This window comes from Thunnus maccoyii, chromosome 8 (assembly GCF_910596095.1).
Source record: "Thunnus maccoyii chromosome 8, fThuMac1.1, whole genome shotgun sequence".
Lineage (NCBI taxonomy): Eukaryota > Metazoa > Chordata > Actinopteri > Scombriformes > Scombridae > Thunnus > Thunnus maccoyii.
The window spans coordinates 29770261-29798172 of NC_056540.1; the positions used below are offsets into that span (position 1 = coordinate 29770261).

The 27912-nt window shown below is 39.7% G+C and overlaps 2 protein-coding genes across 4 annotated transcripts; both read left to right on the forward strand.

The window, feature by feature from the left end:
• Positions 1–1485: 1485 nt before the first annotated feature.
• On the forward strand, positions 1486–27894 carry LOC121901518 (probable carboxypeptidase X1). 2 transcript variants are annotated; one of them, XM_042418349.1, is made up of 15 exons: positions 1486–1995; positions 4328–4483; positions 11082–11191; positions 11282–11421; positions 11935–12019; positions 19218–19377; positions 19471–19562; positions 20462–20585; positions 22223–22419; positions 22526–22705; positions 24207–24404; positions 24534–24630; positions 25487–25626; positions 26719–26821; positions 27236–27894. In XM_042418349.1, the coding sequence occupies exons 1-15, from the start codon at positions 1677–1679 to the stop codon at positions 27538–27540; spliced, it is 2406 nt and encodes an 801-aa protein (XP_042274283.1). In that variant the 5' UTR covers positions 1486–1676; the 3' UTR covers positions 27541–27894. The 2 variants fall into 2 exon arrangements, with proteins under 2 accessions (XP_042274283.1, XP_042274282.1); XM_042418348.1 differs by lacking the exon at positions 4328–4483 and having other exon boundaries at positions 1487–1995.
• Positions 12744–17094, forward strand: LOC121901517. Of its 2 annotated transcripts, none has more exons than XM_042418347.1 (4): positions 12744–13157; positions 13327–13431; positions 14086–14273; positions 15126–17094. In XM_042418347.1, the coding sequence occupies exons 1-4, from the start codon at positions 13023–13025 to the stop codon at positions 17014–17016; spliced, it is 2319 nt and encodes a 772-aa protein (XP_042274281.1). In that variant the 5' UTR covers positions 12744–13022; the 3' UTR covers positions 17017–17094. The 2 variants fall into 2 exon arrangements, with proteins under 2 accessions (XP_042274281.1, XP_042274280.1); XM_042418346.1 differs by having other exon boundaries at positions 12745–13157; positions 13324–13431.
• Positions 27895–27912: the final 18 nt, after the last annotated feature.

The following is a 27912-nucleotide window of genomic DNA, read 5'->3' on the forward strand; positions in this document are numbered from 1 at the left end:
TCTGGTGGGACGGTTGTTGGTACAGCGGCTCTGCGGAGACGAGCGTCAAACCAGCCGCCAGCAAAACGCCAGTTATTCAACAAGGGCTTCAAAATAAAACCGTAAATCAAAATTTGTCATAAATTTTCCAAAAATTAATCAAAAGAAATGACAATGATGGACTATCTCATATCATGTCAGTGTTTCAAACATTAGACATGGATCAGTGGAGGGAAATAGAAGCTGTTGGTATCATTTGTTTTATCGACATTTAAGTTTTTTTGGCAATTTTTGCTTGATTTTTACTGCTCATAATGACACTATGTATTTTTATCTTATTTACCTAATGTAAGCTATCACAGATTCTCCATCTCGTCATATCCACTTATAGTTTTATAATGAGCTCAATGTTTTAAACTCTGACTTGTTATGATAGCTGACATGCCTTATATGCTGTAGCCTATAGGTTATGACTTTCTGTATGCAAGTAATGATTATGTTCATCATCAGTTAAACTACAGATTATTTTCTCAAGTAATTATCATATAAAATATCAGAAAATAGTAAAAAAAAAAAAAAAATGGCCGTCATAATTTCCCAGAGCCCAAGATGGCATCTTCATATTCTTTGTTTTATCCGTCCAAAACCAAAATATAACAGTTTGTTATTATATATGACAAAGACTAGCAGCAAATTTTCACATTTGAGTAGGGCTGCAACAAATTATTATTTCCATTATTAATTTATCTGCAGATTATTGTCTTATTCATCAATACATTGTTTTATCCATAAAATATCAGAAAATAGTGAAAAATGCTCTATATGTTGTAATTTCTTAGAGCCCATGTTGATGTCCTCAAATGTCTGATCAACAGTCCAATATTATATTATAATAATTATAATAATATACAGTCTGATATTCAGTTTACTGTCAGGTAAACCGGTTCTGTCCAAAAGTTAAAGGGGACGTTCGTGCATATTTCAAGGTCTATATTTATATTCTGGGAGGTCTGTATTTATATTCTGGGGCTCTACTGGAATATTTTCACATGATTTACAGTTCATAAAACTCCTCATTTATCTTATACTGACACTTTATTGCAGCCCCTCAGTTCAGCCTCAGTTCAGGACACAGAAAAGCTTCAGATCCTCACATCTGAGAAGCTGCAACCTGCAAATGTTTGGTATTTCTGCCTAAAAAATGACTGAAACAATTAGTCAATTGTCAAAATAGTTGCTGATCTTTGTTTATGTGTTTGTTTGTTTATTAGGATTCCTATTATCTGTACCTTAAAGCACAGCTAGTCTTCCTGGGGTCCATGATCAATTTTCTGTTCATTGACTAATCGTTGCTGCTCTACTTTTGAAAGACTGGAATCAGAATTTGGAATTTTGGAATTTGGAATTTGGGGTATTTTTGCTGGAAAAAAAACTGCAGTTATAAATCAATAATCAAACTACTATCTACTTTTCTGTTCATCAACAAATTGTTTCAACTCTCTTTTCTACAGAATCTTAATTAAACACTCTTTTTTTCTACCTACTATTATCTGCACAAAAGCATGTCTTTTATTTTTAAACTCTGTGACCGGAAGTTGCTTTTGCGTTGCAGGTGTCTTGACGGCGTTGCAGATCGGCAGGTCAGGGAGGTTGAATGAGTGTTTAGTGTTAGAGGGTCTCTGCAGGGAAGAGTTACTATGGCAAGAGTTCTGCACCTCACTTTGCTTTTATTTGTACATTATGGATCAATTGTTCTGATTTCCACCAGACCTGCTGATGACAACTCTGCAGTGAGACCCACTGTGGATTCAGATGCAACTTTTACTACAACTGTGAGCAGTTTTTCTACAGGAAACAGCACTAATGTTCCCACCACAGGACTTTATAGTAAGTCAACAACTAAACCCCCCACGACCACAGCAACAACTGAACGTCAGACTGAAGGTAGTGATAAAAAAGTAGCTCCCAGAAAAGAAGCTGAAGAAGAAGAAGAAGAAGAAGGTCCTTTGGAATTTGGTGAGTGCATATCAAAATTGTATTTTTGTAAGTTTAAATGTCTTTAATTGATCTCCAATGATGGAAATAATAACTTTACAGTGAACAAATTGAACACTAAAACCTTTGTTCAATATGCCTTTAAGGATTTATGGCTTTTATTGTGAGCTTTGTTGTATGATTACTACTCCATGGAAATATTTCCATGAGGCCAGTTAAGTTAATCAGCCTAAATGTACTTTTTACAACTTTGTCAACTGCTCATTGGTTTCATGCGTCTCATTACTTTCCTCATAAAACGAAACAGCCGTGATGTAACACTCAGAGTAAAGATGTGCTCTCTTGACTCTCTTCTCTGTGAACAAAGAAACCAAAACTCTAATATGAGGAATATGTGTTTTTTTTGTTTATATCTTTTAAAAACAGATCCAAACTCACAGCTGTCAGGGTTCTGGGAATAATCCTCCTCTGTGGGTTTCTTACTAGACCGAACTCAAATATGTAAAAGATCTCTTAAACAAAACCTCAAGGCTCATGACTCATTGATATGCAGTTGAATATTGAAGCCTCAAGGTTTCAACTTCAAGCCAAAGAATCCTTCAAGGTTCCTCAAAGCTTCTTAGATTCGCAGGGTAAAAAAGCTCTCTGTTGGTCTACATATCTGCGGTCAGAGAGTCAGTGTCCGAGGGTTGGGGGAGGATGTTCCACATTCTACGCTGTGTGCTGTGAGACATTTTAGCCTTGTGTTTTCTACTGATGAAAACCAGATGCTTGGTGTGATGCCTCAGGCAGAAAAAAAAAAAAAAAAACAAGAAAGAGACCCCTCAAACTCTGTAAGACCGATCATGTGTAATGTTTGTCACGCAGGCAGACTGTATATTCATCTACACACTGAGCTGAATGTAAATAGATGCAAACATCTGCAGCCAAAAACTCCCCCCACAGCAGCATTTACATTAATTAATTCAGTCTCAGGTTTGAAAGCATGTTTGTGCTGCTTGATGTGCTCTACAGCATCCTCTGGAGGTGGAAGTGACAGATTTTTTTTTTCCAACCAATGTTAAAGGAATAATTTGACATTTTGGGACATATGATTATTATATTTCTTTTATCTCTTAGTTTATTTTGTTGTTGTTGTTTATCAGTTTTGCTGTAAGCTGTAACATATATTCCCTTTGTGGGATCACTAATAAAGTCTTATTGTATCTTACGTTATTTGTTTCTTTCCAAAAGTTAGACCAGAAAATCAATACAACTCTTATCTTTGTCCTTTAAATATGAAGCTACAGATGGTTAGCATAGCATAGACTGGCAATAGGGGGAAACAGCTAGCCTGGTTCTGTCCATATTCTATAATGATGTATCTGTACAAAATCAAAGTATAAAAACAGACTATTAGTGAGCTTCAGAGCTGCTGGTTGTCAGATTTTTTTGAAGGGGACATTTTATGCTTTTTCTGACTTTCTGTCATTTATATACTGTAATGATGTCTATGTTAAACAAAGTCAAAGTTCCAAAACTTGAGGTGGACATAAAACCTAAAAATGCCCCCTGTAAGTCAAAAGCCAGGGTTTCAGCCTGCTCTGATCGCGTCGTTTGCAATGTTAACGCTACTTCCTTCTCGTGATGACATCATATTGTTTACACATGCCGTCCATTTGGTAGCCTTTGTTGCTAAGGTTGTTCCATGAGCTGTTTACTCGCATATTTCAAATTCGAGCTCAAACATATTTGAGAAGTTTCCATTTCGAGTAAAGAACGAGAAAAAGAAGTAAAAATCTTACTACTATAGTTTGTTGACTTAGTCTCTGGAGCTGGCGGAAGTCTGCCGAGGGGCAGCTTCAGGAAACTAACCAATCAGAACAGAGCGGGCTCATCAGGAGGGAGGCCTTAAAGAGACAGGAGCTAAAACGGCCTGTTTCAGACAGAGGCTGAACTGAAGAGCTACATAAAGGGCCAGTACAAGATAAATAAGGAGTTTTATGAACTGTAAATCATGCAAGAATATTCCAGTAGAGCCCCAGAATATAAATACAGACCTTGAAATATGCACGATTTGTCCCTCTTAACCAGGCTAGTGGTTTCCCCCTGTTTCCAGTCTTTATGCTAAGCTAAGATAACCAGCTTCATATTTAATGGAAAGAGATAAAAGCAGTATCATCTCATTTAACTGCAAGTTAGAAAATAAGAATACTTTCCAAAATGTCAAACTGTTTTATTTGAAAGTTAAGTTTAAGTTGCAAAACAGTTTTTCTTGGTATATAATACTGTATATATAAACAAATGTATAAAGTCTAATACTATAAGGTATGCATGTGTCTTGCTGTGCATAACACAGTTCGCGTTTTTGTAGAAAAGAGGTCCATCAGGAGCATTAAGGTAACAAAGAAGCCCAAAACGGTCCCGAAGAAACCCAAAGTCATCACCAAGAAGCCAAAGGTTGTTAAGAAAGACAAACCCCAGGTCAAAAAAAGTGTGAGCCAATCAGTGACCAAGGAGACAGTCGAACGTATGTATGAGGATGAGCCTCAATATATACAGTATGTCAACCAGTCAATCAGATATTGGTAGCAAATAGTTTTCAGTGCTTCCATCTGCTTTAAACATGTGGGGTTTACTGTCAGAACAATTCAAGTGGTCTTAGTTGAGAACATTTTTGATCCAGATGTTTGTTCAAAATCAACTTAAAAAGACTTTCCTCGAAATACTGAAACTTGCTGAGATACTGAATTATTCTCTCAGGTAAACCCCGTCCACAGTAGCATCAAACAAACCTTAAAACTATTTGCTAAATTAACACTATTAAGTGTTAATTTTTCTGATGTGACTGGTGTTTCCCCTACCACACCACAGTGCTGATGGGAGACATACTGTATATCTAAACCTTTATAGGAATTAACTTCACCTCTGTCTGCACCAACACTGTAAATATTGAGTCAAAAGAGTATCATAGGTGATGTAGTTTCTCTTATCTGTTGCCAGCATTGCTCTATGAAATTAGTTTATTCATATCTTACATTTATATATACAGTACTGTGCAAAAGTTTTAGGCACTTTAGATTCATATCCATTATGCAACACCATCAGGGAGGCGTCTGATCGGTCCCAAATTTATTGTGCAGAGAATGACCCTAAAACTACAGCCAGAGTCATAAAGAACAATCTTCAGTGACAAGAAGAACAAGGAGTCCTGCAACAGATGGTTTGGCCCCCACCGAGCCCTGATCTCAACATCATGGAGTCAATCTGGGATTAACATGAAGTGTTAACTTAACGCTGAAATCCACAGAAGAACTGTGGCGACTTCTCCGAGATGCAGGAACAAGCGACCTGCCGAGTACCTGAAAAACAGCAGGTGTACTGAGGAGAACAGCTTGGCCACACCAAATAATGATTTCATTTAGGTTTCTTCTGTTTACTCAACTTTATATGAAGTTAATAGATGAATAAAAATTATTCATGGCATTCTTGAAAGCATCTTCACTTTACTTTTAATTCCTAACTCTTTTGCACAGTACTGTATATTAGTTCCAAACCATTTTACTATCAAGGGCTCCTTCGGATTCACAAAAAAAAAAAGTTTTTTGATGGCATTACCATCTGTAAGCACACTGTAATGTATGTGTGACAAAATAATCTCAACTCACAGGCCTTATCATGTGACCTAAGTAACATATATATAACAGTAGTATTTAAATACAAAAAGAGGTCAAAGTGACTGAAAAGGTCTAATGTCAAAATCATCTTTCAATCCATGAGGAGATACATTATTCAGGGTATATATCCAATACATCTCCCTTTGGAGATTTCATTGGATTCATTTAGAGATTTTATATTTGGTTGTCATTCAAAAGTACTGTATTCAGTAAGGTTTTACTTCTTTACTGCTGAAAACTAATCACACAGGTAGAGCAGCTGCCAGTCTTCCTGATACACAATAGAAAAGATCATCAGAGAGCTTGCTGGCCACAAAATGTCCCGTATCTCTATTCACTGTCCTCTGCAGACATGTTTCCTGCACAGTGCCTGTAGTCAAACAAGCTCCTCGTCTTCCTTCCTTTAACTTCATATTTGTCCACTTTTCTCTTCCTATCACTCACTTTCTGTCTCTCTCACACAAACTTAAGCTACTTTCTAAGGACATTCATTATGATTCATTCATGATTAACATTGTGGTAATATAAACAACATGCACACACACACGCCATGATGTGGAGGTTTGGTGTCATAGTGTAGTTTATCCTGTACAGTCTGTTTGGTTTGCATGTCTCAGTTTCATCTTCCAGAGAGCTGAAATTGGTTTTCCAGCTCTTTGTGTATCGGTTCTTGTAAATGTGTGCGTATGTATATATACATAGCTCATGTCTTACAAATACTTGTGTGTGTGTGTATACATACAGTACGTGTGTGTGTGTCTGTGATGTGACGTAGATCAGTAATCCAGCCTTTTAGAACACATTAACTGCACGGAAGTTCCCGGATTCAACAAAACCAGAGACTTGTAAGCATAGTGGAGTATGGATGAGTCACAAACAAACATTGTACCTGAAGATACACAAGAGATAATCCTAGAGAATGAAAACACAATGAACCAGCAACTACAGAGTCTGCTGATACATCTGCTTCTTCAGGTTGTCAGGTTGTGTCTATAACCGAAGCAGAAAGTTAGAACCAGGTCTGGTTGTTCTCCAGAATCTGAACCAGGAGGAGTGGGTCACACACACAAAGAGAAAAATGGTGAACCAGACTTTGGAGGGGCTCGCTGTAGCTGAAGGCTTCTGCTCAGACATGAAGAGAACAAAGAAAGTCTGCAAGGTCATGCTGAAAGACCCGACCAAGAGGTTTAGAGGAAGGTTTCTGCTGGAGTCCGTCATATTAATGCAGGATCCAGTTGTGGACGCGGCCGTCGTCCAGTCAGTGCAGACTCACATCAAAGAGCTCTCTGCTCGACTTGCAAAGAAAGCAACCTCCTGCAGTTTATGGAAAGACGTGCTGCATTGTCTGATGATACTCATCCTCTAAAGCAGCGTATCAGCAGCTGCAGGAGGCTTGCAGCACTGTAGAAAGCAAATATATAAATACTGAGAAAATGTTATATTCGTTACTTATTTGTTGCCTATTGATCTATTTATTTGTTCTTTTTGGAGAACTTTAGACTTATCATGCTCAATTACTGACATATTTATTCCTTGTGTCACTTTTAATAATCCTTTACTACTTGTGGGCAAAGAAACAAACATTTTATTAATCATTTGAATTTTTCATATTTGAATTGTTCAACTGTAACTGTTCTATTAGTATTTTCTGTAGACTTTATTATCCAACACGGAGGTCTAAAAGCTGCTTTAAAGTCTGCCATAAATATAATTTTGGTGAAAGACTCTGGTGGTTTTTGGATCAGCAGCTTGAGACTCAGAAGGGAACTATTTCCTCCAGATAACTGAGCCAAACAGGACGCTGTTATGATGCAGAATGAAGGAGAGACTTTGTAGGCTTGTGAAAAGATGAAATGCTCTTTGTGTAACAGTGAGCGGAGCAGGTGGAGACAGCAGGCGAAGAATTTATCTTTATTTAAGACTCGGGAGTGCAGGCAAAGCAGGGCGGGGCTGACGAGGCTGATGCAGGGCAGGTTTGGAGGCAAAAACACCATGACCGTGATAAGAAAAATAAAGTCTTGATAAAGAGACAGGATTGTTATTCAAAAGGCCCAAATCACCTTTACGAGCCCTGGAGAACGTGTAACTATTTGATCTCAAAAGGGAGGCAGAAATAAAATATAAACTCTGCTATAAATCTCTGCTTTCCTATAAAAAGCCTGACTACTCTCCCTTCTTGTATATATGGATAGTCAGTTTTCAATATGTGTATTATTAAGGTCGTAGTGGGTGGTGGTGATGTACTGGAGTGCATTATATTGAAAAGTGTTCCTAATATTTTGTCACCCTCATGTAAGTTAATGAGATTTACAAAATATTAAGAACAATTTTCAAATTAATGAGTGTGACAGTTTGCAAGAAATTCACTTTTGATGAACAGCTCTGATTTGATTTATGTTCCAGTAACAACTTGAGTTTCAACCACCAGAAAGAGATGTTTACTCCTCCGTCATTTGTTTTTGTAGAGGCCATTTTTGGCAGAATTGTTTTTTATAACTAGATTTTCAAGTTTAATACCAATCTATCAGTAAAGGCCACCAATTTTCAGCACATATCCTGTAATCACTCAATAAACACACAAAGAGAGCATTGTCAGGTTATGAAATAATGTAATCAAATAATACAATCAGAAGTATAATGCATCATAGTTCCACCTAGCTATCTTTTCTTTGTCTGGAAAGTTGGCTCTTAACCAGTCCCTTAAATACTACTTGTGCAGAATTTAAAACATCTGTTCACTAACCTTACAGGTCAGCCAAACAACCCTCAGATAGAAACACAAGTCAAAAGTTCAACTAACCCACGACCATATATAACAGCACTCAAACATGCACCAAGTAACATCACTAAATAACATTAGTCCCGTATTAAATTAAGGACAAACCACACTATCCTCTAAAAGCTCATCATATTAACACATAAACATCTACAGAACTATAGTTTATCTTATCACTGGCTCAGGTAAAAGTACAACAGAATAAACTAACTGTTGAACACACAACTGCTTCATCTTACACAGCAAAGAACTAAGTTTAGAGTAGACACAGCACAGAGGGATTTAGAACAGGTGTGAAACACAAACTATCTGTAACATGTATGATATATTCAAGAAACACATCAAATGATAACCTACTATTCAGTTTTCCTTCATAATCCCAAAGCTCACACTCATTTCCTTGGAACTGGTCTGAGTAAACTGCCTTAACGTTTGACTTGGCTACTCGTGAGTTTGAATCACTTGACATGTTGCACAATTATTACAGCATTTTTAAAGGGCGGATTTATTATTTTTGGGGGTTTTTTTAAGTTTTTACATCATTCTGTAATTTCCCAGTAGTGTTCCATATATTTGAAAATTCATATTGTGCTCGAAGTACCTCCCGAACCCTTCTAAAAACTTTTTCCCACGTAACCTGATGTAGGTTTCTGCATGACGTTGCTACATATAAACCAATATAAAGAGCCCGCCTTGCCAGTAGCCACAGAGACAGACTGAGCTCTCACTGCTGCTGCTGCTCAAAGATTGAAAAATAAACCCTGAGTTCTGCTCCCGCTGGCAAACTGCTCCGGATCAGAGCAGAATTCGGTGTGAACTCATGCTCTAACATACGGCGAGGGAGTATGTTAGGAAGACACTACCAGCAAACTGGGCGTGTGTGTCGGGTGGGAGGGAGGACTAACAGATAAGGAGGCGTTTCTATTTGACCAACATGGAAAAAAAAACGCAGATGGAGTCACCCTTTAAAGAGAGGAGAGAGATGTGATAAGTGAGATCAACAGGAGAGATGGGGCTGCTGAGACGTACTTAAATACTAGATTTAAGTTCCTTATCTTACCTTCTCTTTGAGAGAACATTAAAGACACATAATAATGACCTTCTTCCTATAAAAAAAACTTTATATTTCAGTTCTAACAAGTGCTCAGAAGATTTGCCCCCAAAAGAAACAAAGAGTTTCTCTCCTTGTAGAATTTATTTACCCAGATAAGCTGAGTTATGAGCTGCTTCACTGTACAATCACTTGAATGGTATTATCTTCTGGGCATCATTGTATGTTTGCCAAGTTTCTCTGGCTCAACATCAGTAGTTTCAACAGAAATCTGTGGTTTGGCAGGGATCCAGCGGTCAACTGCAACAAAGAGACATTACTTTTTTTAGAAGCTGAGCAACATTTCGAGTCACAACCAGCTCAGCAGAGATCCTGCAGGACTACAAGGCAAAAAGGGGGGAAGGGTCTTTAAATACTAAACACCACCTACATTTAGAATTAATTTATACTGCTTCTATATTTTGGCTGGAGACTCTTTAGCAGCCAGTAAAGCTTCCTGGCAGGAGGAGGCAGTTTGAACCAAGCTGAACCCTTCAGACAACGAGAGTCTGTCAGTGGCTTTAGAGGACGCTGGACAGGTTTAAAGAAATTTCAACATTTCTCTTTCCTGCCCTCCTTTTCACTTTTATTTTAAACTTGCTTCTTTGGCTTGATATTTAGAAACATCAGTGTCGGAAGAGTAAAAGTTTCAACACCTCAGTATAAAAAATACTCGAATACAAGTAAAAATATTCAAGTAAAGACATAAATTATATGTTTTGAATGATGGTGGTGGAGAGCGCTGTCTGACACATATTTTAAAAAATCTCACTCAACATACAGTAACCTTGTAATCTGCAATTTTGTTATATATATCTTCATTTATTCATGTTTTTTTTCTCATCTGTCATTTGTTACATTGATAAAATGTGACAAATCTCCTTTATTGCTACATAATGCCTGCACATTATACACCATTTAACCTACATAGAAACACAAATCTTTTTCTCCTCCCATAAGGTCAAGTTTGCGTACATATGTCCAATATTATATATGTACATGTGAGTGTGTTTGTGTAATTGCAGTGCATTTAGTGTGCAAACCTGCATACACAGTGATATTATACAGAGCAGTGAAGTATGTGGAGATGCTGATTCCAGAAGTTTTCTTTGCACTAGTTGAAGTTTGGATTTGAAATTTGACTTTTTTTTTACTCTCCCCCACCAGTTTTGTTTGTCTAATGGCATTAAACGCTACAGCAGCCATGACTTTCATCTGTTATGGCTGTTATCAGCACTATTAGTTGTGGAACTGATCCAAGATTGATCAAAAATCCAGAACAAGTTCAAGAAAGCTTAAACACCACCATTAAAGCGGTGCAGAGGTTTGATGCCACAATGCTCTATGGGTATTGTAGTTGGCTTCTTTCCTAAAAAAGTCTTGCAATCTCTTTCTTTTCAAAACAGTCTTTCATTGTTTGTGCAGATGCTTGAACAGATGTTTAATAAACATCTAAATGCCAACGCTCTACTAGTCTGACTTTTACCTCTGGAAACGTGGCTTTCTCTTACTTTGCTACTCTGCTGTTTACTGACATGATATGATGATGTTCATATGGTAAATAAACATCTGTTGACTGTGTCAGAATGTCCTCCGCTGGGTCTGGAGTCACTGAGGGTCAAAGACACTCAGCTGAGAGCGTCGTCCTACAAGCGCCGTGGTCTGGGCCCCCACCGCGGCAGACTCAACATCCAGGTAACCACACAGACTGACGGCAAACCAAAAGTTTAACATACTATGAGCGATCTACAGAGTAACATGATGTGTTTCCTGTGTGTGTTGCAGTCAGGGATAGAGGACGGAGATATCTATGATGGAGCCTGGTGCGCTCAGTACAGAGACAAGAACCAGTGGTTCGAGGTCGACGCTCTGCGGCCGACTCGCTTCACTGGGGTCATCCTGCAGGGTCGCAACTCCATCTGGAGGTCAGTACTGGAAGTCACCAAGCACCATTTACTGACTGAACACTAGGAAATGTATTTTCATAGAGCAGAATGAAAATGTGTCTCTAAAGTGACATTCCCCCCAAAGGCTATCATTCAAGTTTCAAACATTTACCCACGTAGATTTGAAAGGTGGTAATAAAATAGAAATGAACGACTGCAGAAAAGGCCTGAGAGAGTCTGTCTGCTGATGTCTGTAACTTGAAAACTTAACATATTCACTCACTGCAAATAATATGCAGATTCTAAATATAAAGACATTGTTTAAATTAATTTATGCCCCTTAAAAGTGGGAAACTATATAAAGTAATGTGTATTTTGGGTAGAGTATCACACATATACCAGGCTTGTCTTCCTGGATATATGTATGTGCAGTTTTTTCTCTCAAATGGTGGATGCCTTATTTTGGACCCGAGCTCCTCTGCACGGTTTTGTGTGTGTGTGTGTGTGCATCACATGTGATACTAAAGAACTACATACGTCTTGTTCACACAGTTGGAACATGGTTCATTCCTACAAGGTGCAGTTCAGTAACGACTCTGTGGTCTGGAAGCCGTGTATGAACGGGACCGAAGAGGCTGTAAGTTTGTTTTTTTTTAATCATTAGATTTACTCTTATTCTCTTTCATTTATTTTTACCCACTTCCACATTTCACTTTCCAAGTGCTGCTGCTTCCAATTGAGGTCACCTCCATGTATTAACAAGAATGATAAAGTTATAATTTTCCCTACAATAAAACTAGCTGGAGAGTGAAGATGTAAATCAAATGCAACCTGTGCAATCTGTAATCATTCCTCCTGTTCATACTGGCTATTAAAAGATCCTCTTTTATATGTGCTTTCGATGTAAATGATGGAGGCCAAAATCCACAGTGTGTCCACACAGTCATTTTATGCAAAAATGCATTTAAAAGTTGATGTGAAGCTTATATGAGGCTTCAGCAGTCTGAGTTAGTCATATCAAATGGATATCGGCCACATTTACAGTCTTTTTAGCATCGAATTTGTGTTTCCTCGGACAGTGTTTCCCTGTTGACCTGCGGTGGAAGAATAGTAACAAAAAGAGGGACTTTGGCACTAAAAAGACTGAAAGATATCTACTTGATTTGACTCATTTGAACGCCTGAAGCTTCATGTTAGCTTCAGATAAACTCTTAAGTAATTTTTTTTGCACAGAAGAAGGACTGTGGATTTGGTCCTCCATCAGTAATGGTCAGTATGAACAGGAGGAATGATTACAGCAAGAAAAACATGTTCATTTTGGCTCCTGTCTGTTGTTTTAAAGCTGACTGAAAGATTGAAAGATTATGGTTTGGGTTAACATAACTAGCCTGTTGGAGTTAGAGAAATATTGTGGTTTGAGTCAAAATACGTATTGGAGCTTCGTCGCCATGGTTACAATAATAAACTTATCGATCGTGGTCATTCTTTAAAAAAAACAAAAAAACAAACACAGTTAATTATCGGGTTGAAACAAACAGAAGTGTCCTATTTTAAAGTCCAATGTTTAGCTAGTTAATCCAAACACCCACCGGGACCACCTCCCCACATTAACTCTGTGGCTCGCGGGTGTCCACGCGACGATGGAGGGCGGCGGTGAGACACAGACACGTGTGGACCGGAGCACCGGCACGCGCTCGCTGCTTTTACCGGCATCCCGCAGTGAGCGACGGGCAGCGGCGACTACATTTCTGGCAGAGATGGTGCTGAGCGACGAGGTATTTAATATTATATCATTCAAACAGGGTTTTGTATGTTTAACTTTAGTTCTGTAAACTTTTACATTTATGTTTGTAACCGTTTTATAAACTTACAAAACTAAGGTTACAGATATAAAACCATGTTTTCAAGTACACCTTTTTGAATGATATAATATTCCATAAGGAGGAGGGGGAGGAAGAGGAGCTACTCTGCTCCGACATCCTTTCATCCTTCATCAACAGCCTGCAGGACCAACAGTGGGAAAGAATCCGGGAGAGGATGAGAGAACCAGTAAGTTACTACAACACACCTGATATGTCTGAGTATTTTTACAGAAAGTCTGGTTTCTGTTAAAGTCTAAAGTCATACCAAGTAAATGAAGTAGATAGTTTAACACTTAAGATGAACTTACACTTACAGATGAATCCATTCAGCAGCGCTGCTGAACAGCTTAAAATAAAGTGATTCAACAGTATTAAGAGTTTAGTTTGTGTTTGATAAAACTTGGATCAGTTACAAAAGGTTTATAAGATGTTAAAGAAATGACAACATTAAAAAATTGGGGAACTACTGAATATATGAAAAAGGTTGCAATTATTATTACTACTTATTATTATTACTCAACACTTCAGCTCATAAGCGTTATTTCAATTCAAATATTAAGCAAAACAACAAAACAAAACTAATACTTTTTTGGCTGTACAGCATATTTTGGGTGGAGTTTCACTTTATGACACAAATACCAGACTTGTCTTCCTAGATATATTGTATGTGCAGGTTTTTGTCTCAGATGGTGGATGTCTTATTTTGAAATTGAATTTAAAGCAATTGAAATAATTCAATATCTTATTTCTGGTTTTGGAAATGTTTTAAGACAGAAGCTGCAGTTAAATCTGTCCAGCGCAGTCAATATCAAACAGCTTCCTCTGTGCGTTTTCCTTCCAGCTGACTCAGGCTCACATGGCCAGGGTGTCCAGGAGGATCATCAGGGTGGTGTCCGAGCTGGTGTTCCAGCTGCTGGTCCCGGCCCTGATGGTCCGTCTGCAGACTGATGATGTTTCAGAGGCTTCGGCCAGCAAATCAAGCGAGCAGCACCATCACAGCGAGGGGGAGCCTCGGAGCAAAGACAGCAGGTTGGAAAGTCCACCCAGATACACCTCATACCTAAACTATCCTTATATGTGTAAGACCAGGAGAGAGTGTAGTCAGGGTCAGTCCAAGCCCTTTGGGTCCTAGACAGGCATCCAAATCCCAAATTATCCTTCAGTTTGTCTGTTAACAAATAATTATCACTTAATTTAATGATAATAAAAGAATATGAAATAGATTTGAAAGCAAGATATTCCTTTTAAACTGTCATTTTAAAATGTTTAATAATAAACTCAGACAATTAATTTGGTGAACAAATAATAAAATCATTAACAGTACAGCAGTGGATTTAAGCAAAATACAAACAGAGGAACCAGCAGGACATTTTAGCACATGAGTCTTCCTGTAGAGTTGTTTTCCTGATTAAGAGAGAATAGTGCTGAAATAATTAGTTGATTGATTGATTAGTCAATGGGAAGAAAATCCATTAATTGTTCTTTTATTAAGCAAAAATGCTCCCGTGTGAAAATTAGCTGATCTCTGGTATATTTTGTATGTATCTTTGTTGGTCCGGCATTTTAAGATGTCATCTGGGGCTCAGAGGAATTTCAAACAACATTTTTCACTGTTTCCTGTTTAATTTCATAGACTTAACAATTAATCAAATAATGTAAAAATTAATCAGTAATGAAAATGGTTTCAGCGCTAAAAGAAAATGCTGTTGCATGTTTTGGTTTTGATTGAGACTGTGACTCTTTTTTTACTCAAATATGCAGGTGAAATGATGAAATGTTCTGGAGCCTTAGGTCTGTAAAAAAGCACTTATTAGCAAATATCAGTAAGGCAATTGCTGATTGTGTGATTTAACTAATCAGTGATTGTTCGTTTGTTTGCAGATCTTCCCCTGTGATGGTGAGAAACCTCGCTGAAGATCCTCTCAAGAAGTATTTTAGAGTCAGTGAGGAGAATCTGGCCCAGGCGTTAGGCAGCTCCGCCTCCCAGTCGTCTGCCAGAAGCATGCTGGTGGAGGTTGTGCAGCAGGTGAACCAGGGTCTGTCTGTACTCGCTGCCTACACTCCGCCTCATGAGAGCCCCGCTGAAACGAGAGCAGAACCGGCCCAGGAACAGGTGGCTGAGGTCATGTCTGCCACCATGAAGTCCTTGGGCTTAGCGGGCGAGGCCCTCGCTGAGGTGGCGTCATGGCAGGATGTCGATCAGTTTTTGGAGGCGGCACCAGGGGAGGTGATCTCGGCCTTGGCTGACAGCTTGGCCATCTGTCAAGAGAAGAGAGAGGCAGGTGTGAAGACAGAAAGTGCTGCAGGGAGAATCCTGAGACACCTGGCCGTCAAAATGAGATGCCCAAAACGTACCGAGGAAGAGACAGAAGACCAGTGTTTGGACAAGTTTGATCAGGACAGTTTGGGGGACTTCGGATCGGGCTACTGTTGCTGCTGCTGGTACCTTGACAAGAAATTTCAGCGCTCTACCGGCAAAGTAAGAGACGCCTTTGAGAAAAGCCGGGAGGATGAAACACAAGAGGAGGCAAACCTTGAGAACAGAGATGGGTCACATCTACAGGACATAGGGTATCCAACGAGTGTGTCTCCTGCAGAGGTCGTCAAAGACCTTTCATGCAGGAGGTTTCGCTGTACCAGCCTGACGGTATTGAAGGGATTCCTCATGAGGTTACTGGTCATGTTTTCCCCACAGAGCCTCAGGGCACTGTCCACCTCATGTGAACCTGTCCTGGCCTCAGTGGACTCTGCAGCCTCAGAGATGCTGGACGCTGTAGTGAACAGTGTAAATCAGCTGTGTCAGCCACAGCCAAGAAGGTTTACCTTCCCATGGCAGCAGACTGAAAACACTACAGTGTCAGAGGACCAAGTAGCCTCCACGGCACTGGTGCTGAAACTCAGCTTGCAGGAGAAACTGCAAAACTTTTTCAACTTCCACAAAAAGGTTTCAGATAAACTGGAGTGCAAAACGGAAACGTCTACCTCTCTAAGGGACATGACAGACGAGAACACCCAGGAAGACACTGCTGTGCACAGCATCCACAGCACGGAAACTGGTTCACGAAAATCCAGGGTCAGTGGCATGGCAGATGTGGTGAGCTCCTTCATGAGCGAAACAGAGCTGTCACTGAAACAAGATGGCAGCATCGGCCAGAGTGTTGATGCACCGCTGACCAGGCTGGAAGAGCTGATCAGCCATGACAAGCTGGTCACGTTCTCTAAGCTGCTGGCGGACAAGGTCAGCAGTATGTTTCACAAGCAGGCGCAAAGTCTGGCTGAGTCTCAGGATCCAAACAGAAACGCTCGGTCCGATTCAGACCTCAGCCAGCCGACGACAGGTGCCGTCGGTGTCATCACTCCTAGCGAGGAGGTGTACTTATTCGTTGAGGAAGCTGTGAAACGCCTGCTGACGTCGCTCCTCTTCCCTCCACCATCCTGGGGAATGGGTCACATGATCCAAGTTCAAAGCGGCGCTACATCTGCTGCCGACTGGGCAGAGTCGGTTAAGAAGTATGACAACGTCATCAGCCGCTTCAGTCAGATGTTGGCCAACCAGGTGATGGCAGGCCTCAGGAAGGTGTCTGCTGCCGCCAGGCTCCAGCAAAACATACAGGACCCTCTGAAGGCCCAGGGAAAGGACATCCAGGATGAGGGATGTTCTGCGGATGAAGTTCTTGATGGAGACACCAAGCTGGAAAAGAACCATTTCTTGCAGGAACTACCAGGCAGGATCAGGAGGAAATGGAGGACACTGGCTAACAAGGAAGTCTAAACCTTTCCCTATCCCTAACCCCAGCAACCCCTACCTTCCCCTATACCCTCCTATTCCCCATTCCACCCTAACCCTAACCCCCTAACCCTAACCCCATCCTTCCCCTACACCCTCCTGTTCCCCATTCCACCCTAACCCTAACCCCAGAAGCCACTACCTTCCCCCCACACCCTACTACCCATCCATTTCACCCTTCCTCATTCCCCACGTCCTCCGTCAGCTCAGGAGTTAAATGTTAAAATGACTTGCCAACTACGCTCCACTCATTCCCAGCTGGTCCTAATTCATCTATGAAAAAAACCTTTAATTTTATGTAGATATAAATAAATAATTTCAATGTTGCCTGTTTTTTCGTTTAAATATGTGTCATTATATGCGTTCAGGTGTGTTTTCAATCATGTGGTTCTGTGGTTCTGTCTGAAGCTGACAGAGGTTCTAGGGTTACTCAGAAGATTACTGGTTTTCACACTAAAGAAGGCAAAGTGTTGATTTGTAGAGTTGAAAATAAAAAGATTGAATTGGAATTTCTTGGCTACAAAAAAGCTGCTATGAGTCAAGCAGACTTGTGGGTAAACATCAACGTATTTGCAGAGATGAAACTATCCTTTAGTTGTATATAAATAATCAGTTAATAATTTAAAACTCTTGTCAAGTAAAAATGCACATTTTTGGCTTCAGATTCTCAAATGTGAGGATTTGCTGCTTTTTTCTGTTTCATATCATTGTAAACTGTATATTTTTGAGTGTTGGTGAGACAAAACAAGACATCTGTAAATACTGTCTAACATGTTCTTGACTAAAATATGAATCAATTCATAGGAAAACTAATAGATTAACTGACAATGAAAATGATTGTTGTAGCCCTAAATTTGAAAGCATAGAGAGTGGTAGTTGGTTTAGCAAGAAAGTTGAATAATTATGAAGAATTGACAAGTTATTAATTACTCATTTACCTACACTCTTTTCTGTTTTCCATCTAACTACTACTTAATTTCCTAATTATGTCTTTAAATGTTAAATATGAGTGTATGTACCAACTATACCAACTGAACTAAACTAAACTGTTGTATGAAATTACATAATTATTTTCTAGGTATTCTAAAAAATTTCTAAAAATTAACATCTACTGTACATACCAGCAAGTTATTAGGAACATTTCTTGGAAGTTTGTATATAAAAAAACCACAACTAGAGATCCATAAAATAAAGGATTACCAAGAGATTATAAACTCTCTACCTTAAGTGAACATATGATGTAACCATCTTGTAGTTGCTAAGTTGGTACTTATATGTATGAAGTAATATATCATTATACTCACCCCATTGCAGAAGTAGAATCTCATGGTGCTCTTCATACAGTATGTTTTACTGGTTTTGGTCAAATTTAATTGGAGTCTTAATTGTAATTTGATTACATTTTAACCGTAATGCTTCATGTTGAAACTCATGCAGCAGATGCTGAATGCCAGTATATGGAAGAAAATAAGAAAGGGAAAGTCATTTAAGTGTAATTTATCCACAAGCTGTTCCCATCATTCCAACAAAGGCCTGTAAAGGAAAACTTAAATGGGAGACAGGCTGCCATGATGGAGAACTGATGGAAGGAAAGACTCTGTACTTTTGTACAAAATAATGTTTTCTTTTACAGCCTTATGTATACATCCTGCAGGGAACAAACACTTGTAAGTTCCTCCTTTTTGTTAGGAGGGAAGGTTAAATTTATGAAACTCCTCTTCCCTTTGGTTATTCAGGATGCCAATGCAGGTTTGGAAACATTTCAGACTTGGTTAGGTTTGTTTATTTTACTGGTCTTTCTGGCATGTCTGCCACAGCCACAGCTGACTGTGAAGTGTCAATCATGCAAAGATTTTTTCCAAAGGCGTCAGACCGGTAGCCTGCAACATTATATAACTGTATCCATTTACTGGATGTTTTTCAAAAAGGTTTTAATGTTTTATAGGAACAATTGAGTAAAAATAGACATCTTCCCACAAGGCACTTTATAGGTCTTTTTGTATTTTGTTGAGCATAACACAAGTATTCAAAAGTGTTCAGAGAGAAAAACAAAGCACCCCGAAGCAAAAGAGAGTAGAAGATGGTGAACATGCACAAACGGAAGCTAAAAATCAAGATCATCTTCAACCACTTGTCCACAAGACTCTTAAATTCTCCATATTTCACCATGTCTTCTTGTGTTTCAGGTGTTTGAAGGGAACCAGAACACAGAGATAGCTGTACTCGCCCTTTTCAACACCTCCACAGTAGCGCGTTACATCCGCATCAACCCACAGACCTGGTACCAGAACGGGACTCAGGGTGATATCTGCCTGAGAGCAGAGGTGTTGGGCTGCACAGTCCCAGGTACAAGAGGCAAAGTGCTGGAAACAGTTTTTTATCATTTATTTACACTATGTTGGGCCACTGTAACACACACACACTTTTCTCATTTTATAGATCCTAATAACATCTACGCTTGGCAGACGGAGCCGATGGAGTCCAGAGACAAACTGGATTTCAGGCACCACAACTACAAGGAGATGAGAAAGGTGGGCATGTATGACTTAAAGCTTCGCCATCAAGAAATATTCTTTATTAATAAAACTCTGTCCCATGTTGACAAACCAGCTAGTTTTTGTTTTTTGCAGTGAGTCCAGAGAGCTCTCAAAGTGTGTGGTCTGGTTTCAGTGTGTGACCATAGAACAAATATTATGGGAGGTTTCACTCCTTCGAGGCAGCGTCCTCACTGTGCTGCTACTACCAGCGGTCTGTTTGGAGATGCCGCCCGGCATCTGAGGGTCAGGAAACAGTCCACAGAGGCAAACACTGATCCACATTCCACATGTGGAAACTCATTTAGCGTTTTAACACAACTCAGGCAGCTAGGGGTCATTTAATGAAATAATAATTGCATATTAATCATTTGTTTAGTTTAATCAACTGGCCACTGCAATCTCACCGGACAGATACTCTCTGCTGAGACCTCCAGTCATTACTTTGTGAAGGTGAATTCATGATATTTACACACTTAACCACACTGCATAAATTAATCCTCGATGACAGAAGGACACAAATAGGTATATTCAATGTCAGTGGCATTGATACGAGGAGAGTCAGGTCAATTCCGGTCTTCTTTGTTATTAAGCTTTTGTTTCAAGATGTTTTTGTGGCTTTTATGTTTCATTTTCATGTGTAAGAAACAATATTTTAGACCCTCTGCTGGGATTCAATCCCATGCCGCCATGTTCATGTGCAGCGTGCTTCCTCACTACAATATATTCATCACTGATGTGCATTTAATTGATTAAATTAATAATCAATGACAAAATGTGTTTTTTTACAGCTCACAAACTCCGCTCTGAATACACTTGAGCAGTTTCTGGTTGACGACAGTCATAATCTCACTTGCTCCTCTGAACAGCTTTTTTTATTGTTTTTCTTTTCCCAGTTGATGAAATCGGTGAACGAGGCGTGTCCTGACATCACCCGCATCTACAGCATCGGGAAGAGCTACGCGGGTCTGAAGCTCTACGTCATGGAGATCTCTGATAACCCAGGAAAGCACGAACTGGGTGAGACACACTGAGGAGACAAGACGTGAGAGAAAACTTTCCAAATGTACCTACATCTGCTTCACCGTGGTTTGTCTCTAAAGTGTGGAAGATCCACATTTTCATTAACCAAAAGCTAAAAATCTTTGTCCTGACCTTTATAATGTGCCATTATTTATTGTCAGCAGCAAAATCAATACTCAAAAAGCAGCATTAAAGCCAGTTCAACTTCTTTATCTAAAACTACCACGTGTTGCGCTGCAGTGGGAGGAATCATTTCATCTAATGAAGGCCAGATCCTGCTTTAGGGGTCAGAGGGTCACATAGGACTTCTACAATGGCTGCCACTGTATTCCAGTCCTCCAAAACTACTCCAGCACTGTGTGAAACATAGACCCGTACAGAGCTGAGTTCCTCTTCGTTTATTCTGAGGCATACAAATGTTTTCTTTGGCCTCCTCTGCTAAGCCCACATGGCAGCAGAGTGGAGAGGTTTCCGCGCCAAAACACATGGCAGTGAAGGCAGCATGGAGGAGAGGAGGGAGAGTGGAAGATAGATTGATCAGTCGTGTAAATGTGTTGTTATGTAATCCTAATTGTGATTATGAAAGGTAACAATTGTTTAAACAATCATTGAGTCTTAAGTGTTTTTTAATGGCTCTGCGGATTGTTTGCAGACTTTTGTTTTCATCTGTTTTTCCCTCCATTCTTCTGATTCACATAATTGTTTTGTCCACTTCAAAGTCTTTTTCCAGAGATCAATGTTGGTTTGGTACTTTCTTGGTTCCAATGACTGAGGTTTCAGTTTTTTCATGGCCATTCTGCCATCTCAGTCATTACAGTAGAAACACACAAATTGGATTCAGAGTAGTCATATTTCCCATCTGGCCCCTTCCTTCCCTCTCCACAGTTGAACTATGAATGTCTTTCTCTCTTTATTTCTACACTGTTGCTCTCTAAATATAGAAGCCCATTTACAAACCCGACCTTTTCAAACTAAAAACTTCTAAATAAATAAGGATTATTTACTAGCTGCATTACAAAACATGTCCTAACATGATGCTTGCTGATGATTATATGCTTTTATTTTCTTAGAATCTAGACAAACCCAAATCAGCCAAAGCTCAGAACAACTACATGAGAAACTCATCTCAGTGTACAGTGTTTTGTTAGCAGAAGAGTGAACTGAGACTCTTCCTCGTAAACAGTTTTGAGGAGGATGTGTGAGATTTAGGAGCTGCCTGCCAGCGCAATGTATGTGGACCGAACAGGAAGCAGCTCCAGGTCTTTCATGACTTTCATGCAGCTGTATTTTGAAAACACAGAAAGTTTCAAGGACACTCTTCATCCTTTTTGCATGTGATATTTACTGCACATGTGCATATATGCATATATGTTGGAGTGATTATGTAACAGGCTAATGTGATAACAACACATTGTAATTATCAGCTGTTGGAGCATTCTTAAAAACATTTGCCTTGTGCAGTATTTCTTGCTCTGTCTTGATTTAAAAGTTTTAGATAGACCTTATTCTATCTGTATTAACTCATTTGGCCATTTTTGGACATTGCACATCAGCAACAGCATTAGTAAAAGCATTGAAATATCAGATTGTCCAGTATATCAGACCCTGTCCCTGTGTGTCGGCGTCCCCTGCAGGAGAACCAGAGTTCCGTTATGTCGCAGGGATGCACGGGAACGAGGTGGTGGGCCGGGAGATTCTTCTCAATCTGATGGAGTACATGTGCCACGAGTACAAACAAGGCAACCAGCGCATCGTCCACCTGATCAAAGAGACTCGTATCCACCTCCTGCCCTCCATGAACCCCGACGGATATGAGATAGCCTTTAAAGAGGTGCCTGGAGCTGCATTTAGTCCGAGATTGTGTTTTGTAGATGAATAAGGTGACCAGACATAAACATGAGTAACTTCACACGCTCCATCCTTCTTTGTTTATTCAGGGCTCGGAGATGGCAGGTTGGGCCACTGGACGTTACAGCTACGAAGGTATTGACATGAACCACAATTTTGCTGACCTCAATTCTGGGATGTGGACCGCCATCGAGCTGGAGACGGACCACTCTAAACTCATCAACCACTACTTTCCCATCCCTGAGAGATACACCTCAGAGGAGGCCTTTGTAAGTTTTAAATACAAAATACCACATTTTGGAAAGTAGAGTGTTGAAAATCAGCTCCAAATATCTGTCATCCTCTTCTCCTTGCAATATTTTTTTATTTCTAAAAATAAAAACTCTCGTTCTTGCCTCTTTAGCTCTTTATCCCATTAGTTTTCTCTCATATTTGATGAGAACGTTGTAAAGGCAGCATAGCTTTAAATTATTTTTTTCCATGTTTATCTGTTTCAGTTTGTCATAAACATTATCATGCAACAGGAACAGGGTTTGTAGGAAAATCAGTCTCAAGTTAAAGTTGAGAAACACTAGCTTTATTTATACTATTTATATAGAAACAACAGCACTAAACCTATTGATGATTGTCTCATTTTGTTTAGTGATTAACTGAATTGATAAATGGGTGACTCTTGACTTTAAGTCCACCTATTTAGCATTAATGGTTGGTTTATAACACACTAAAATATAATTATAAGCGAATATAAGGACATTTTTATATTATTACAACTGTGATTCACTATATTGATATTCTCCCCCTCCCTCCTCCCTCTTTCTTTCTCTCTCAACCCAACCAGTCAAAGCAGATGGCCGCCCACCAAGAGCCGGGTTCTGCTTGATGTTTCTTCCCGTTAAAGGGGAGTTTTTCCTTACTGCTGTTGCCAAGTGCTTGCTCATGGAGGAATTGTTGGATCTCTGTAAATTAAAGTGTACAGTTTAGAATAGCTTATAAATGCCTAATAGAGCGACTTAAAGTAAACTGTAGAATTTTAAAATTGCAACTCTGGCGCCCTCCAGTGGCCATATATAAAAGGACACAGGTATAGACAATATGTTTCTTTCAACACAGGGTCACTAGCTGTGTTTCCATCAACATATTTTTATGCGCATTTTGAAGTATGGCATTAGAAAAGGTTGATGGATCGAAAAGATGTCCTCAGTTTCACAAAGAAGTTGCTTAATGTGGTTTTAGCATTTCTCAAAAAAGAGTTAATACCCTAAATGGGAGATGGAAACACCTTTGGTGAACATTTAACTCACATGACTTATCAGCTGTGTCCGCTGTCATCGTCTTCCCGGATATTCCCATAAAACTGGAAGACATGGCTGTTAGTAGCAACAACAGCATGAACATGAAAGAACAATTACAATTTGCCCAATTTAAACAAATTCCTAAAGACCCCTCTCCATTTTTCTCTCATAAATGGCCAAGGCGATGGTTTTTGCTTCTGGTTCGCAACCTCTACTTCTTTTATTTTTTGCAACATTTCAAAAGTTTGCTTAAAATTCACTTGAAAATGAGATGGAAACATGGCTACTGTCTGCCACAACCTCTCATGGTATTGTCTTATAAAGCCCATGTAGCTTTGAATATGGACATAAAACTTCGGGAACATGGTTCACCTTTTTAGAATGATGATGATGATGATGATGAAAGAAACCCTCTATTAGAAAGTTGTTAAGTCTGTCTTCTTCTACTGTGTTTCTTTGTCTAAATCTCCGTCATTAGGTGGCATCAGAAACTCGAGCTGTCATCAACTGGATGCAGAACATCCCATTTGTTCTAAGTGCCAACCTCCATGGTGGAGAGGTGGTGGTCACCTACCCGTATGACATGACCAAGGACTGGGCGCCTCGCGCGCACACACCCACTCCTGACGAGAGCTTCTTCCGCTGGTTGGCCACGGCGTACGCCAGCACCAATCAGGTTGATATTCCTTGTCCTGTCACTCTCTGCTCTCATTTTTCAAACACTGATCTTCAGGAGAGAGACCGAATTAGGGATTGGATGGCACCACTATCTACTTAACATGTTCTTTTAATGTCATATAACCAGATGATGTCCAACCCAGACCGGCGGCCGTGCCACAACAGGGACTTCCTCAGATACAACAACATCATCAACGGAGCCGACTGGCACAACGTACCAGGAAGTAAGAATGTGTTAACTTAACTGGATCTCATTTGATTTAAAGCTCAAATCTGTACAGTTTTAAAATTAATATACCGTTATTATATCTATTGATGGTGGTGAGGTTTGCTTTGTGTCAGCGTCACCCTTTCAGTGAGGCTTACACATGAACTAATTGGTGTATCTTACTGTCAATCAACATATGAAGAATCCTGTTTTTGGTGTGCTATCATACTAGTTATTGGTGCATACATACATACATACATACATATTAGTTATCAGTTATGATGTTTTTCATAAATAATTCAGTGTAGTTGTTCATTCTTGACCTCTAATAAGACAGAGAGGTTAGAGAAATGATTTGACAGCTTTAATAATGCATAACACCTGTGTTATTTATTGATTTTAAGATGCTGTTGTAAATAGTTATTGTCAGTCACATCAAAAACCTTTCAGATTTTGCATATTAGTTGGATCAGTGCTCCGTAATGAGCTTTCATATTTGACACCTTCGTTTTAATAAATGTATTATGTAAGTTAATATTTCAAGGCAGACCTACAGTATAAATGTATAAACCATCATAAATATTGACTTCATTTTTAAACAACTGTAAAAACATCAACGTGCAAAACATTCACATTTGAAGCTAATAAGAGACTTTGAGCGGCAGGTAGATGAATGGAAGTATTACAAAAAGACTGTTTTGAAAGGGTTGAATACTACATTCATATTCACATTACCTGGCTGACTGATGACACTTTCACTGCAGTCCAACGGCAATGTGATGAAACAAAACTTCACAAAGTGGCATTGGATGTCCTGTGTTAACATGTGGAAACGGACAGATTCAATGTCTGTATTTGTTCTGTCGTCGCAGGTATGAATGATTTCAGTTACCTGCATACCAACTGTTTTGAGGTGACGGTGGAGTTGTCCTGCGATAAATTTCCTCACGCCAGCGAGCTTCCTACTGAGTGGGAGAACAACAGAGAGTCTCTGCTGGTTTACATGGAGCAGGTCTGGATGCTACTGTGTAGATCTACAAAGATGTTGATCATTTAATAATCTTTTATTGTTTTTCATCTTTAGTTCCTCTTCTTTAAACTTGTCTTTTCTCTTTTTCTTTTTAATCCTTTTATATTAAAACACTCTGTTCTCTATCGTGTCTAGACGATCCCTCCACCCTACATATTCCACATGTACGGGGGCAGCTGAGGTGGATTAATCTTCAAGACACATCACCTGTGGTGGCCTCGCTCTGATTAGCAACCTGTGGTTATATAAGCACCACTCATGTGTGGCCTCTCTGATTTCTTGATTTCCATGGTCAAGCAGTCAGATGTGTGTGTATCTTGAGAGCATTTGAGTTGTGCATGTTTTAGCATGTGTGTGTTAAGAGAGCTGGTTTACTGGCTCCTCTCTGGATCGATGCACAGGCTGGTGGAAGCGTGGCAGGTTGCGGCTTGGGCTTTGCTGGTCTGCTTGCAAAGCCAATGTCTCACATGAAATTCAACCTCGGCGGAGGAAGTGGCTGGTGTGCTTCCCAGCTGATCGCTACACCAACATGGCCAAGTGTGGCTTGAGTGTATCAGCGGCAGGCGATAGACATACTTTCCTCTCAGTTCACAAGCATTCACATTTTTTTGTGTGTGTGTGTTTGTTGTGCTGAGAATGGAGGATGGTCATCATCAGCGTGTGCATTGAGAGACTATCTCTCCAGCTAAGAGCCGCTCCGAAACGCATTCCAATCAAGGTTAACTGGAGAGGCCACGCACGGTGCTTATATAACCACAGGTTGCTAATCAGTGCATGGCAACCACAGGTCATGTGTCTTAAAGAGTAATCCACATTAGCTGCTTCAGTCCCCATACATATGGAATATGTAGGGTGGAGAGTCTCTCCAATCAGAGAACCTGGGTTACACTGTAACCGTCCGTCAGGCAAACATCCCTCCCTGAACAAACAGGGTGATGTCACATCTCAGAGCAAAATGAAAATGTTTACAACATCTCTTATTTGTGACTTATTCACCAGCAAATTTCTATTTTATATCTACAGCACCAATAAAACAGTAATAGCTCATTGTTTTTCTTTAATGTTTTTTTTTAGGTCCACAGAGGAATTAAAGGTGTGGTTCGGGATAAAGACACAGAAGCCGGTATCGCAGACGCCATCATCAAGGTTGAAGATATTGATCATCACATCAGATCAGGTATTGTCTTACATCTCACATGAGATATGAATTAAATAAAGTTTTTAGTTGGAAAACATAAAGAAAACATTCTGTACATATGTAACAAATGTACAAGTTGCTGTTAAAAGTAGTTTTATATTTACTCCTCTTTATCAATTTTCATCCAAAATAAACAATTTAAAGTTATCTTTAAAGCTAATTTGATTTATGCACTTTCTTACACACTTCTATATGAAAAAGAAGAAATGTGTTGTAGTAATAAGTTGAATTAAGTGTTTTAACAGTACAAAAGCCAATGGATTTGACAGATATATTTCCACCTTGCCATATAACGTAATGGTATTTGATTTAAATTGTTTGTTTTCATCATATCCTGATTATTACTTCAGGTCACTGCTCACTATTGTCATCCTCTGCCATCTCCTCTTCCAGTGGCTGATGGTGACTACTGGCGACTGCTGAACCCTGGTGAGTACCGGGTGACAGCCAGCGCAGAGGGCTACTTCCCCTCCTCCCGCACCTGCCAGGTCATGTACGACTTCTACCCCACCATCTGTGACTTCCGCCTCACCAAGATGCCCAAGCAGAGGCTAAAGGAGATTTTGGCGAAGGGGGGAAAACTCCCCAAGGACCTGCAGCTCCGGCTGCGCCAGCTACGTCTCCGTAAACTCCGCGTCACCACCAAAGCCATCAACCGGAGGCGTGCTGCTGCTGCCAAAAGGGCGAAGAAGGTGTGATGATGATGATGACGATGATGATAATGGAGGATAATCTGAGAACAAAGCAGGACTTAGTTCAGTTCACTCTGGGTTCAAAAACAACCTATCTTCACTGGAGTCATGTCAGTTTTTTATTTTTTTTTTAAGTTGTTATTTATCCAGGACAAGACAGCTGGGCACCATGCTTCAGCAAAACACAATGTTTTTACACATGTAAACAGTTATGAACAGTTTCATCCTCTGCTGTGGAGCAGCAGAGCAACTGAGGAAACAGTTTATGGTTGATGTTAAAGGACATGACTGGCAATTTTCTATATTTTTCTTCAACAAATCTCATGTGCAGAGCCAAACCAACAATGAATTTATCCTACTTATAAGTATTGTGCGTGT

Coding starts and splice junctions, on each gene's coding strand:
- LOC121901518 (XM_042418349.1), top strand. CDS start 1,677: ATGGCAAGAGTTCTGCACCTCACTTTGCTTTTATTTGTACATTATGGA. Junction 1,996..4,327: donor AGAAGGTCCTTTGGAATTTG/GTGAGTGCATAT, acceptor GCGTTTTTGTAG/AAAAGAGGTCCATCAGGAGC. Junction 19,378..19,470: donor GTTGGGCTGCACAGTCCCAG/GTACAAGAGGCA, acceptor CTCATTTTATAG/ATCCTAATAACATCTACGCT.
- LOC121901517 (XM_042418346.1), top strand. CDS start 13,023: ATGGAGGGCGGCGGTGAGACACAGACACGTGTGGACCGGAGCACCGGC. Junction 13,158..13,323: donor AGATGGTGCTGAGCGACGAG/GTATTTAATATT, acceptor ATATTCCATAAG/GAGGAGGGGGAGGAAGAGGA. Junction 13,432..14,085: donor GGGAGAGGATGAGAGAACCA/GTAAGTTACTAC, acceptor TTTTCCTTCCAG/CTGACTCAGGCTCACATGGC.